The 14,569-nt window shown below is 38.1% G+C and overlaps 1 protein-coding gene and 1 long non-coding RNA gene across 3 annotated transcripts in view; one reads left to right on the top strand and one right to left on the bottom strand.

The window, feature by feature from the left end:
• The window catches only part of Kdm7a (lysine demethylase 7A), a 73,782-nt gene extending 65,732 nt beyond the window's left edge, over positions 1-8,050 (top strand). Inside the window, exons 15-20 of the mRNA XM_045160111.1 lie at positions 2,772-2,869; positions 3,320-3,468; positions 3,762-3,970; positions 5,857-5,945; positions 6,811-7,084; positions 7,627-8,050. Coding sequence (XP_045016046.1) covers positions 2,772-2,869; positions 3,320-3,468; positions 3,762-3,970; positions 5,857-5,945; positions 6,811-7,084; positions 7,627-7,721 — 914 coding nt within the window. The 3' untranslated portion in view covers positions 7,722-8,050. The remainder of the gene's footprint in view (positions 1-2,771; positions 2,870-3,319; positions 3,469-3,761; positions 3,971-5,856; positions 5,946-6,810; positions 7,085-7,626) is intronic.
• The window catches only part of LOC123463996, a 68,091-nt gene that overhangs the window by 22,712 nt on the left and 30,810 nt on the right, over positions 1-14,569 (bottom strand). For both annotated transcript variants that reach the window (XR_006639288.1, XR_006639289.1), the window contains exons 2-3: positions 11,528-11,602; positions 8,591-8,652 (exon numbers count right to left, since the gene is read on the bottom strand). This is a non-coding gene — a long non-coding RNA (uncharacterized LOC123463996). The remainder of the gene's footprint in view (positions 1-8,590; positions 8,653-11,527; positions 11,603-14,569) is intronic.

Genomic DNA, 14,569 nt, shown 5'->3' with positions numbered 1-14,569 from the left:
ATGCTTTTAACAATGCACTGAGCCATCTCTCTAGCCTTGATTTTAAAGATTTTCAGTTTGGTGTGGGGTTGAAAATGTCTGTGTTCCTGAGCCTGTTTTGGAAAATTGGAAGTGTATGTGAGTAGCCCATCCATCCATCAATGAAGAGCTGACTGTGACTGCCAGTTACAATGTAGTAGCCAGGAATAGATTTTTTTGGAGGGGGCGGGGTTTTTGAGGCAGGGTCTCACTGTAGCTTAGGCTGACCTGGAATTCTTAGGGTGGCCTTGAACTCTCAGCAATCCTCCTACCTCTGCCTCCCAAGTACTGGGATTAAAGGTGTGTACCACCACACCCAGCCTCAGTAACAGATTTATCAGTGAAGTGGGATATGTGTCAGCAAGACCCATGTCTAGTCCCTGTTTATTTTTAAATTTTAGTTTTGACAATATTTATTTTGGTTTTTCAAGGTAGGTTCTCACTCTAGCCCAGGCTGACCTGGAATTCACTATGTAGCCTCAGGGTGGCCCCGAACTCACGGCAATCCTCCTACCTCTGGCTCCTGAGTGCTGGGATTAAAGGCGTGCACCACCACGCCCGGCTAATTTATTTTTATTTTTATTTTTATTTTTGGTTTTTCAAGGTAGGGTCTCACTCTAATGCAGGCTGACCTGGAACTCACTATGTAGTGTCAGGGTGGCCTCTAACTCATGGTGATCCACCTACCTCTGCCTCCCAAGTGCTGGGATTAAAGGCATATGCTGCTGTCTATGTCTAGTTACATGTCTTTTAAAAAAGTTTTTTATTTTTTTATTTTTACTTATTTATTTGCAAGGAGTGGGGAAGAGAGAAAGTAAGACAGAGTATGGGTATGCCAGGGCCTATTGCCACTGTACAGAAACTCCAGACACATGTGTCACTTTGTGTATCTGGCTTTGCATGGGTACTGGGAATTGAACCCTAGCTGGCGGGCTTTACAAGCAAGTGCCTTAGTCACTGAGCCATCTCCCCAGCCCTTCATGTCTTTTTGTTTGTTTGTTTTTCCAAGGTAAGGTCTTACTCTAGCCAAGACTGTTTATTTGAGAGAGAGAGAAACAGATAGAAAGAGAATGGGCAGACCAGGGCCTCTAGCCACTGCAAACAAACTCCAGATGCATGTGCCCCATTGTGCATCTGGCTTATGTGGGTCCTGGGGAATCGAACTGTGGTCCTTAGACTTCACAGGCAAACACCTTAACTGCTAAGCCATTTACCCCCCCCATGTCTTTTTTTAAATGTGACCCACTGAGTTAAATTAGGATATGAGCACAGGTCATCTAAAAGCTCATATTTTTTTTTTTTATGACTGCTACTCTCCAAAAAATAAACATTGAAAGCAATTTCACATATAGTTGTTGCTAACATATATATAGTTTTTGGAATTAGGAGACATATGTGGTTGGCTGATCTGCAGCTATTGGGAATCCAAGTAATATGGTACTATTTGATTATCTGTTGACAAGGCCTCTACTGGTTATTAATTGGTTATCATGAAATTAACTAATAGTAATATCCAGCACCATAGTAACACCTTCTTGAAGTCTTTCTTCCTTGAATAAAATCTTATTTTCTCAAGTCCTCCAGATAGTCTTCTATTTAAAAATAATTAAAATAAATGTATTTAATGAGTGTTCCAGATAGCAAGTAATTTTTTAATATTTTTATTTATTTATTTGAGAGAGAGAGAGGTGCAGAGAGAATGGGTGCGCCAGGGCCTCCAGCCACTGCAAATGAACTCCAGATGCATGTACCACCTTGTGCATATGGCTTACATAGGTGCTGGGAAATCAAATCTGGGTCCTTTGGCTTGGCAGGGAGGTACCTTAACTGCTAAGCCCTCTCTCCAGCCCAGCAAATAATTTTTTATCCATTTTTATTGTCTTAGTCCTTACTAGTCCTGGGTAAATTTGGTCCTCCTATAATTGGTGATTTTGCCTTGATTCACATCAACAAAGGTAGTGAATCACTGAGAATTGATGCCATATTTGTATGTGACAGTGCCTTATGGAAGAGCCAGATTATAAGCTAGTTTAATTCACTCTCTGGTGAATGCATCTTAGGTTTGTTCTATAGTGAGGAAACTAATTCACAAGGAATATCAAAAGCATTTTGTAGGGCTGGAGAGATGGCTGAGCAGTTAAAGGTGCTTGATTATATAAAGCTGGTAGCCCAGATTCAATACCCATATAAAGCCAGATGATGACAAAGTTGGGCATGCATCTGGAGTTCACTTGCCATGGCAAGAGGCCCTGGCACACCCTTTTCCCCTCCTTCCATTTCTACACACCCACTTGCAAATAAGGTAAAAAAAAAATTTTTTTTTAAAGAATCTTAGCTTGGCATGGTGGTGCACACCTTTAATCACAGCACTCAGGAGGCAGAGGTAGGAGGATCCCCATGAGTTCAAGGCCACCTTGAGGCTATATAATGATTTCCAGGTAAGCCTGAGCTAGAGTGAGACCCTACCTAGGGAAAAAACAAAAACTTGTAGTTAATTTTAGTTTTCAAAAACTCTTTTCCAGAAGTTCCATAACCAATAACCATTTTAAGTACATACTTCTGTCTGTACCTTTGTCAATTAGGGAGAAAGACCTTGGTGGGGAGAAAGAGATAATGAAAATAAAAGCAGTGAGAAAGAAAGGGTAGAACAGGAGATGGAAAGGCATCATGAAGCTGGTTAGGCTTCAGAGGTCATCTTACCATCTTGTTCATAAAGTTCTAATAATTTTTCTCTCATCTTTACCCTTCATCAGGGTTTTTTACAAGTGTGAAAGCCGAACTCAGGAATAGATCATCAGAATATTCTGATATTTCTGATTCAGAAGACTCTGGACCTGATTGCACTGCACTGGTATGCCTAAAAGCCTGAGATGTATGTCACTGGATGGGAATATAAAACACTCATGTAGCTTCACCTGGGAGGAGGGCAGATGACAAGCTTTCCCAAAGCTTTGTCTCTGATGTGTACAGAGCAGCGTCTTCCTGTAGTGACCTCATGTATGCACTGTCTGGTTGTGGGAAGGGTAGGAGAAGAGACTTCTTACACTATTATTCATGTGTGGTTCATATTTCTTGCAGGCTACATTTTATGTACATTAAAGAAAGCCTGTACTGTATGTTTTGTATTCAAATAGTATGTAACTGTAGTTGCTAGAGGATTTAAGTTTTTGGTTATATAGAAGTCATCCTATGATAATTAAGGTTCTAAATTCCCTACACTGGTAAACTCTTCTGATTAGACTGTGCAGCCTTGGTCACTTTCTATGTATCTTTGTTTCCATATAAGTACTTATTATTTCAGAAAATTAATTTCACCACTGAAGAGTCTGAAAGTTCAGGTGATGAAAAGAAACATGTAATAACATCAAACTTTAAGGAGGAATCTGATAGAATGAGGAACCTCCTTAGGAAGAGCCAGAAGCCATCTAGAAGTGAAATTCCAATTAAAAGGTAGGCTTGCTGATGGTAATAGTTTTTTGTTTGTTTTTCAAGGTAGAGTGTTGCTTTAGCCCAGGCTGACCTGGAATTCATTGGGTAGTCTCAGGGTGGCTTCAAACTCACTGTGATCCTCCTACCTCTGTCTCCCAAGTGCTGGGATTAAAGGAATGTGCCACCACACTCAGCAATAGTTGTTTTATATTGTGATGTAAATGCTGTGAAAACATGTTTTTTTCATTTTACTGAAAATTTTACCAGGAAAAGAAAAAGAGACACTTGTCTGTGTTTGATTACCTCCTTCTTAGGGAATGTCCTACCTCCACGAGTACAGAGGAAGAAGCTATTCAGGGCATGCTGTCTATGGCAGGGCTGCACTATTCCACATGTTTACAAAGGCAAGTTCAAAGCACAGACTGCGGCAATGAGAAGAACTCTCTTCAGGATCCTAGCAGCTGCCACAGCAGTAACCCTGAAGTTAGGCAGTTGTGTCGCTTTGATAAAACAGTGGAATGTGGTAAGAAACATAAATTATCAGTCTCTGAAAAGAAACATGATTCCCAGCCTAGTAGCACTATAACCCTAGTTGAGGTTTGAGACTGTATAAATAAAGACTCTTTTTGTTTTGTTTTGTTTTTTCGAGGTAGGATCTCACTCTAGCTCACACTGACCTGGAATTCACTCTGTGGTCTCAGGGTGGCCTCGAACTCACAGTGATCTTCCTACCTCTGCCTTCCAAGTGCTGGGATTAAAGGCGTGTGCCACCATGTCTGGCTTAGGACTCTTTACTGTAAAAAATGCTGAGAAAATTTGCCAAAAAAAAAAATATATATATATATATATATATATAGGGCTGACAAGTCTTGTAAAAACAAAATGCAAACATAAGAACTCAAAATGTAAATGACATGGAGTTGAGAATTGTGTTTACTGGCATCATTCTACCATTGCTCTTGCATTTTCCTCTCATGAATAGTGAAGTTGGTCAGGGTGGAAGGACTATTTTAGTATCCTAAATGGCCTGCTAAATCAGCCCATTTTCCTGAGAGGGAAAACCAACTTAAAAAAATATTTTTATTTATTTATTTGAGAGAGACAGAGACAGAAAGGCAGACAGAAAAAGAGTAAGTACGAGTGCACCAGGCCTCCTGCTACTGTAAACAGACTGCAGGCACATGAGCCACTTCGTGCATCTGGCTTTATTTGGGTACTGGGAACTCAAACCTGGGCTCTCAGGCTTTGCAAGCAGGTGTCTTTAACCACTGAGCAATGTCTCCAGCCCAGAAAACCAATTATCTTTCTCTAAAAGGAAGTAGTAGGAAAAAATCAGACTCACTGAGATGTCAGTGGTGCCACCTAGTGCTTCTTAGAACTCTGTGCCTTCAGAGAAAAAAAAAAAAGTTTCTCAAAAAAGTCCAAGAACTGGGAAGAAGACGTGTCACAATTGGATTCAGTCCCATGTAATTAAAGATTGGTTAGCTATGTACCAGATGTTTGACATCTATTTGAAGAATTCTTGAAACACCATTAATAAAATCAGCAATATCAATCTCATTTTACAAGAAAAGGACATATGATTCAGTGAAGTTAATTTAAATTGCCTACATTTTATATAGCTATTATTCAAATCTGTTGGAATTTGAACCTAGGACCAAATCTGATCTCAAAGTCATTGTTTACTGTATAAAAGAAAACTATAAAGTTTGGAAAAGTTAATAATTTACCTATAATTGCATTGGTAATTTAAATCTAGATTTATCTCTCTTTCCCCTGCTCCATTTTGTCTTATAATCTGTTTAGTCCCATGCAAAGAGAAGGCTTTAATAGCAGTACTACAAAATTCAGGGAAACATTTGCTTTTATTCTTTATTGAAAATAGGCCATTTAAAGAGTGTGTTGCATTTGGTTTCACTCAACAGCATATGGCCATAGGGCTTGACTGGTGACTGTTGGGTTTCCAGCATGTGGCTGAAAAGTTGTCATATAAAGACATTCCTCTCCCCCCCCCCCCCCCCCCCCCGAGGTAGGGTCTCTCTCTAGCTCAGGCTGATCTGGAATCCACTATGTAATCTCAGGGTGGCCTCAAACTCATGGTGATCCTCCTACCTCTGCCTCCCTGGTGCTAGGATTAAGGGTGTGCGCTACCAGAATTGAAAGTAATAGTAAGTTCAGTTGTGAGCTGATGACTGTGTTTTTGAGAGGGAAAGAAGCACAGTGAAAGAGAAGCTATGTGAATAAATATCTAAAGAGTGTGTGTGTGTGTGTGCGCGCGTGCGCGCGCGCACGCATACATGCTTTAGACAAAAGTCAGCCTAAATTTTCTTCCATTTTTAAGAAGTAACCTAATTTTGTTCTTTGGGATCAAGTTTGTTCAAAGATAATTTAATTAAATCTTCTCTCTAGGATATCATGCCAAGACTGAAGATCAACAAGACTTGAGAACTTCTTCCTGGACTAAACAATTAGACAGAACTTCCAGATTTAATCCTCAGGTATATTCAAAAGTTGAAATATTAAGAGGAGTTTTTGAATTGTTGATACTGCTTTTACTTTCTTTAAAAAAACTTTTCATGTGTTATCTGTTCCCTTTTCTTTTTAATGCTTATCATAATCCTCTCAGATAATTTCAAGACTGACCTCTAGTTAGCAGGTTTTTTTTTCTTTAAAGTTAATAATATTGAGAGACTGAAAGAGGAGTTCTAGTTAAAAGATGAGGCTTAGGTTCTGGATCTTGGACTTCTTCTAGTAAACAGATACAGCATAGATGAACCTTATAGAAGTTTAGTTCCCAAAGGGGAGGAAAAAAGGTAGTTCATTACACTTAAGAGTATATGAGAACTATGCTGGGCCAAGGTAACAGTGGCTTCCACTGGCCCATACTGGGTTTCTTCTATACCGGGTAGAATGGCAGACAACACCTCTGCTTCTTTAGGTATGCTCTCACTCCTTTTCCTTTTTCTTCTGTTTTCTTTTATTTTTTTTAAAGAAGGGTCTCACTTTAGCCCAGGCTGGTCTTGAACTCACAGTGATCCTCCTACCTTAACCTACTGAGTGTTGGGATTAAAGGCATGCATCACCACACCTGGCCTCACTCCCTTTTCATCTTGACTTATCCAACTTCAAGACTTACATAGTTTGAACTAATCTTCTGAACTACTAGGTCTGTTATGAACTGAGATGACTATCATTCGTGAAGGTGGTCATCTGAGGTTTAAAGACCAAAATGGGGTAGTCTGTTTATTCGTATGTTCTCTCTTGCCTCTCTCTCTGAACTTTGCTAATACATAGCAAACTTGAATTGATCTCATTTAACTGAAACGCAAAACATTCAGCTACATTTTCTTCCCTCTTCTTCAGGACCTAAGTAGAAACCAGAAATGCATCAAAAAGGAAGGCTCATCAGAAATCAGTCAGAAGGCACAAAACAGGCATTATGTGGACAGCAGTGGCTCAAGCCTTCAGAATGGAAAGTACATGCAGAATCCCAGCTTGGTTTCAGGGCCATGCCAGATAAGTAATGGCAGCCTAAGCCCAGAAAGGCCAGTTGGTGAAACTTCCTTTTCAGTGCCCCTTCACCCCACCAAGAGACCTGCATCAAACCCACCACCTATTAGCAACCAGGCTACTAAAGGTAAGTTTTACACATTTGCAAATTAAGTTACATTGCTGACTGTGTGTGGTGGCAGTGTTGGCAGTTTGAGCTACAGTCTCTACTTGTGTTGTTTACCATCTCCTATAATATGGACAACAGTGGATAGCAGAGATATGAGATGCTATGGGAATGAAGAGAGAGGATACCATTCTAAGCCAGTCCTAGGAGTCAGGAGGAAGTAGATCATAAAGAAGTATCATAAGCAGTTTACCAGGCTGAGTTAGGGGTAGCAACAGAATCGGAATGAAGGCAGAGGAGCAAGCATGACCCAGAGTACAGAGTGGGCAGTGGTTCCTGGGGTGTGGATAAAGTGGCAGTCCATTTTGTTGCTGAAGCATAGATGATCTTCACCTCTTGTGTGATATGGTTGAAAGATGTTAAACCATGAAGTTCAGAAGTGTAGCTGATGGGAACATTTAGCAGGCTTGCTTACAATAAAGCCCTCCCTTAAGTCTTCCACGTACTATCTGGCCAGAAGGCTTTTCATTAGTATTTACAATGTTGTTATTTTTTTCTTATAGGTAAACGTCCAAAAAAAGGAATGGCAACAGCTAAACAACGTCTTGGGAAGATCCTTAAGTTGAACAGAAATGGCCACGCACGTTTCTTTGTGTGACGGAGCTGCTGTTGCAGCCACTCCTGGCTTTGGAGGCCAGTCTTGGGGTGTGGGAGCCTGGAGCTTCCGCTGTCCCCCTGCCTGGAGCGGTTTGTGCGGACAGTAAGAACACTGCCTGAAGAACAGAATGAACCCGATGCTGCATTTTCACTGTGCCACACCCACTCAGCAATAACCCTTTGGACCTGGTGGGGGAGAGGAAGGAGGGTAGAAACTTAAAAAGAGACCTTGAACTGGAAAGGTCTCTTGTCAGGGCTTGAATTTCATTTTGTTGTTGGTAGTGTCTTGATTTATCTTCAGTAGTAGGGTAAAGAATTATCAATAATTTATTTAACAGATTTTTTTTTAAAAGTTAACAGCTTTTAAATTCTTTTTTTTTAAAGCTATTTATTTGGAAGATTTCTGGAGAAATATCTCACTAATTTAGATTTAAGAATGTGAAGGTTTTTAAATTATTTTTGATAGTGTGTGTGTTACATGTGGGGACGGGCCACAGTAACGGTAACTAGTCTGGACTCTTAAATTTGATATTCAGGTTAAAGTCTTAAACAGGGATTTGATGCATTAATTATTTTAAATTAAGATGTATATGAAAATCATTTTATTTTATATATTTCATGTGTTTTTTATAAGCTATTAGCTTCGCTTTTGCTAACATCCAAGGTGCATACTGTTACCCAGGTTGATTCCCTTAAACCCACTTTCCCTCTGCACCCACCCTCCCCAACATTTTGAGATGACCCAACAAGATCCTTCTCTTTGCAGGGAAATACTTTCATAGCCAATATTTAAGAATTCCATAAAAGACTCTCATTTATCATCTCCTTTGACATTGTGGTTTTCTTCTAAATATAAACAAATAGACTTACTGCATTTTCATTTCTCCTGATGATATCTGGGTCCCAAAGAAAACAGCTTTAATATCTTTTTCCTAGTTGTGGGGAAAGTATAAGTTTGGTTAAATTGTCATGTTTATAGTTTTTCCAAAAACATTTATAATTACAGAAGGCCTTCTTCATACTGCTGGTGTTGGAAGACAGGGCCAACACCTGCCACAGAGGTTATATCTTACCATGCTTTTATTCTTTAGACTTAATTTGTTGAAAATAGGATTTGGCTTAGGTCATTCAAATCTGCATAAGCTATAATGCACTAGAATTATACTATGTAATAAGTTGTATAGAAGCAAGCATGTTGGAATAGATGTGTGTGTATGTGTATTCATTTTTTAATCTAAAGAATGCAGATACAGATTTGGAGTAAATGGGTGCTTTTTTTGCAGTTTCTTCCATCTATCTTAACTTGCCCAATGAATATTGAGGTTAAGTGTCTGGTTGAACTTTAGGATAATGATTTTCCCTTTTATGTACAATTTTTACTAAATGCAAGTTTTCAGTTTCTTATAATAGTATATTCTCCCTTTTTCCCCTCTAAATGATTGCTGGGGGTCTCTCATTCTACAAATTTTTATAAAGACTATAGGCAAATAGGATGAATTTTATTCTTATCAAGAAGAAACATGGCCATATAAATGGATTTTTCTTTGTCACTCAGCAAGGTAGCGGGACTTTTCCTTTTCTGTTATCTTTAAGTTGCTAAGGAAACAATATGTACCATTACTTTTCATGGTTGTATTTAAATGTATATTTCCAAAGAGAAATATTTCTCATTCTGTCTCCATTCCAGTATTCCATGGGATAACTATGGAGTTATAAATTCGCCTTTTTTGTTCAGAGTATCTGGACCAAAGTTTGAATCTTATTTGGATGTTGTGAGGAAGTTTTATGGAAATCTTTAGCATCTGTAGACAGCCTTTTTCATACCTGTCTGCACTCTGCCATGACTTCTAGAGGATGGCTGTGATCAGCCACTAGATAGCCAGCGTATCTCAAAGATACAAAAAATGGGTTTGTCTGAGGCCCTCATCTTCCCACAGTATATAACTGTGACATAATGGTTTTCTGTAGACCCTGTTTTAGTATTTGAACACTCATTTTCATTTTGGGTTAAGAAGTGAGAATGGTGATTTCTTTTCTTTTTTCAGTTACATCATGATTTGGATTTTTTCTTTACATTTTTCATACCTTTTTCTTATTTAGTCATAAAGAAATCAAAATTCAGTTTATTTTCATGAATTAAAATTGTGGCCAGTGTCTACCCTGTGTCCTTCAGCTGATAAACACTAATTCTGAGTAGCCAGTATGTGGAATTCTCAAGTGATGCTACTGTGGATTAATTTTTGGCAGTTTTAACTGATTAATTAACAAGACTTTTAACAAGTTAACATAACCACTGTAATAGATTACATGTAATTTTTTTGTGCTAAAAATTCAGCTACCCATCAGGTGACTTTTTCAGTAAAACTTCCAATAGAGTTATCCAGCTGTAACATGTCCCTTTAGCTCATGGAAATGACTAAACTTTGAGGTGACTATTGCCAGGATTTGGACTCAACAGTAATAAGTAACCTCTGTCTTTTCCTTAGTGTCATTCATAAACACTACACCACAACCTAGATAAGAAGGTAGCAGTGATAGCATTTTGTTAGTCATAAGCAAATACAGTTGTGCAAAATTGAGAATAAGTTATTTAATGTATACAACTTTAAAAGTAGTTTTCCTATATTGATTCAATTTAGTGACCCTTAGCCTGAAGTCCACTGTACTGCAATTAACAGCATTACATAATATTATACTCCCCAGTATCAGTGAATGATATCACAATAAAAACCTGGCAGCTTATAAGTAGCTCAATATCTTAGGAATACATTGAAATTAATAAATATCAGTTCATTTCTGAAACATTCAAAGTTTACTATTCTACTGAAACCATCATTAACTCAAAGAGAAAACAAACCCAATTATATCACTAGTCAAATACTTAGCTTGAATATTGTTCTGTGTTTTAATAATCTTAATTAATGACTTTTCAGTATATTCTACTGCATTAATTCATATGAGAACAGCAGGTATCCATCAGACATCTGTGTACCCAGCACTAGTTAGCACTATAGGGAAATCTCAAGGTGCAATTGTGGTCTCTGCCTGTGAAAATGTCTTCTCCAGGAAGTTTGCAGTATTATTTTCATTTCTAAGTATACCTGAGCAGAAGACTCTTCATAACAAACAGCATAACTTTATTAGTTTTAACTGAGATACTCCACTGTAGAAGTGGAAGTAAAATGATCCGAGTTCTTTAAAATTTAAAAAGTATTCCATAAGTTAGTAACTTAATTATGAGGCTGTGGTATAGCATGGAAGGAAGCAAAAGGCCTGAGTGTTGGTGTAAGTTCTACCAATTATGTGTCGACTGTATGACCTGGAATAAGTAACTTTTGCTGGGTCTTATTTTTCTTATTTTTAAGTTTAGGTAAAAATACTTATAACTAGTAAAGAAAAACATACAGAAAAGCATTCTTTAATCTATTAACATGCCATACTTAGGGAATTACTATTATTTAAGTTACAAATGATAATTGCCGTTATTGATAAAACTTACTTCATACCAAATATACCCAAGGCATGCTGCCTAAAAAAAAAAAAAATCTGAAAACTCTCTAACAAGGTGCTGAATTATTGCAGATTCGGTGCTTCTTAATGTGAAAGAAAAAGAAGTGAGCTCTTTTATGAATAGAGTGAAAATGTTTATTGTCAAGTATGCCATAATTTAGCATAACTGAAAACTACCTTTAGGTTTTTCTCAACCAGGTATTAGGATAGTCTGGTCCTCCAGATTTGGTGTACTCTTCAGATACAAGATAATGGTAAAATAAGTAATGGAATTGAAATGATTGAGCAGCTACCTACCGGACTTAAGGGGGAAAATTCGGTGGTTAGGAAGATGAGACTCCACAAAGTGTTCTGGGTTGGGTAACAATAGCCCTGGTAAATAAAGCAAGATAAGTCAACATGTGTTCAACAGAAAGGTATCTGCTTATCTCAGAAGACATTATATACACAGTAAGACTACTTCTGGAGAGTTGATAGGAATAATTGTATGTCCTAGTGTGCTATTTACAAGTAACTATTACAACAGATGGTCATTTTCAGTTTCCACATAGAGAGACAATGTACTCTGTAACATAAACTTGAGTATTTTAAAATTCACCTTTTTCATTAAATATGAAACCAGTTCCCTATATAAAGAAAAGCTCTTGCCTAGCCTATGAATGGGTTTAACTCCCCTACCAGGGTTGGGGAGGCCGGGAGGCAGGCTAAGGCATTTCTGATGTTTTAGACTTTCATCTAAAGCAATATTAAGGTTGGTCATCTTAAGGGAAATCCAGTCAGTGAGAGAAACCTGTGTAAGCCAGATAGGATAAGGGACAGGGATTTGCCAGGGAAACAACAGTGGATGGATGTGGGACCTTTCATACTTTACTTTCTTAAATAGGCCTTGTTCTGAGACACTGCAGCCTCTGCTTGACTTGTGGATGGCGTCCACAGGCTTCCTTGAGGCTAGGTAGAAAGAAATGGGAAGAATTGATGTACTCACTAAATTGCTGTTGAACATAATTAACCTTAATACTGTAGCCTTACTAAAAATCCTTCCCTTTGTTTTTCAGTAAATACCATGCCATAAGTGAAATAAAAATAGGATATCCTTTCCATAAACTTCTTGAACAATTAAGGTGATTAAGAAGCAAACATCTATTTCCAAAGCAATTAGCTTACTGTGTTGACTGTGCTTTTATTATTCGATAGTAATTTTTCCTTTTACTGGACAGGAGAGAATTCACTCATTTGAGATACCCTCAGGTTCTCCCTCACTCAGTGCCCCCTAGTGTCTTAATGCTCTGTCCTAACTGTAACATTACATTTTTTAAAAACTTTTCTGAAACTATTCAGTGACTCTTCCAACAAATTTATCTGTTCTGCACTATTTTATTAATGAAAACCTGGCTACAGCGTAGCCCTTGACCTCCAAGTAGTTAACCTATGCAAGACATGTGGCATTCTGGATTCACTTTTCTTCATTTTAGAAAGCAGTCATAAACGGAACTCAGTCATCAAAAAATTGTCTTCAACCATTTTTTTTAATGCTACTTCATTTTCAAAATGTCAGCTATTTTCCTCCCATATTTTTCACCAAAACAATTATCATAAGTGCTAGAATATATAATGCTTTGTATTAATCAAATGACCCACACATATGCTTCTATTTCTTTGGTGGACTGTGGTTGGTAAAAATTACCAGCATTAACTGAGTTAATTCCTTATATGGAATCATTTCTCCCCTCTAAAATTTATAAGTAATCTTTTATTTTTACAAAACATGCATGTAACTTATACATTATAGTCAGGGACCTGAGGTGTAACTTGCTAAGTGAACCCCAAGGTTATTTTATCTTGCAAAAGAAACCTAAACCAAACTAAGGGCCTTACAGTTTATGGTTAGACTGAATCAAATGCTATAACCTCAGTTTTTCCAAAAACAGCTTCTGACTGCAAAAGCAAGTCATGCAGCTGTTCGGTATGAATAGCACTGATCAGGAAATGCACGTGCATCTTCGCAGACTGTATTTCCTTTGGAAAATACTTTTCTACTTTTAATATATATTAAGCCATAACAGTTTCATGCTGTGGAAAGAGGGTGAAAAGGTTCATTTAAGAGATTATATAATATGAATTTTCACATTTATTGTGAAATGTCTAACTTTGCCAGTGCTTCAGTAAATTTTCTTTTTGGGGTATTTGAGGGTGATAATGGGGAGGGGTAGAATTGATTTTAGGGTTTTAACTCTGTGAAATTTGAAAAGAGGACAGTTGTTGGCTATGGTACTTACTAGTTTTGTAGTAATGTTTTGCTAGCCTGACTGACTTTCCTTACTGCTTTTTATGCCCATAGTCCCAGGTGACTGTTTCCTTCTGGTTTGGGGTGTCTGCAGAGTAGTGTCTCATCTGTGTGTAGGCAGCCAGTGTGCGTGCACATGTGTGTCCTTTGAATACAGAAACACACTGTGACAGTGGAATGGGGTGTGGCTGGGAGTGGGATGTGGAAGCTTTAAGAGCATTTGTTTTTATTCAGAACAGTATTTCCCATCTTTTGCCTGCAGGCAGGGAAAGTGTACAGTATTTATTTTGTTTCTGTTTGACTCTGAATTTGTAAGACTTTAAGTAGCCTCCATTGATTATTATAGGGAAGACAAGTGACTTGCTTCAAGTTGTATTTGGTATTCTTTCCAATTTCTGTATTTTAAAATAATGAAATTAAAATTGTATTACTTATGTTTTGATTTTTTTAGCACTCTGTATTTTTTGCTCATTTTGTTTGAAAGTATAAATGTTGAAAGTTGTATAAAATGTGTCTCTGAAAGAAAAAAAAAATCAATTCTATATCCACTTCTGGCTTCCTGTTCCCTTTTTCTGCTTACTGAGTCATCAAGTTTCAAGACATAACTTGAAAATGTGGGAAACTTGGTTCACCATACTATTTATGAAGATGTAAATGTGAAAATTAATGGGTCTTATTATTTTTATCAGAGGATTTGTTAGGGAAGTGTGATAGCCAAAGGGAGGAAAGAATGTAAGAGTAAGAATGACTGGCAAGATCCGGCCGTGGGGTGGAAATGGAGATGGGTGCTTACTGAGGAGTTCTCAAGAGCACTCATGTCCAACCTGGGCATCCCATCCATGTTCACTGGCCACCTGTGCTGTGACAGTCCTGCCACCACAGGAATGGCAAAGCCAGGCCTAGGCCTCAGGGAACTTGTATGAGACAGAAAAGGCAAAGGAGAACAAGGCCTTTAAGGGGGAGGGAAGGCAGAGGGGGCAGGAAGCCTATAAGACAAGTTCCTGGAGGCTGGAGGGGCTTGGGCTTGCAAGGGTCTGGGATCAGGGATGAGATGA

The sequence above is a fragment of the Jaculus jaculus genome, chromosome 10, assembly GCF_020740685.1.
Source record: "Jaculus jaculus isolate mJacJac1 chromosome 10, mJacJac1.mat.Y.cur, whole genome shotgun sequence".
Lineage (NCBI taxonomy): Eukaryota > Metazoa > Chordata > Mammalia > Rodentia > Dipodidae > Jaculus > Jaculus jaculus.
The sequence above is the reverse complement of the archived record's forward strand: the minus strand, read 5'-3'. Positions and strand labels throughout refer to the sequence as shown.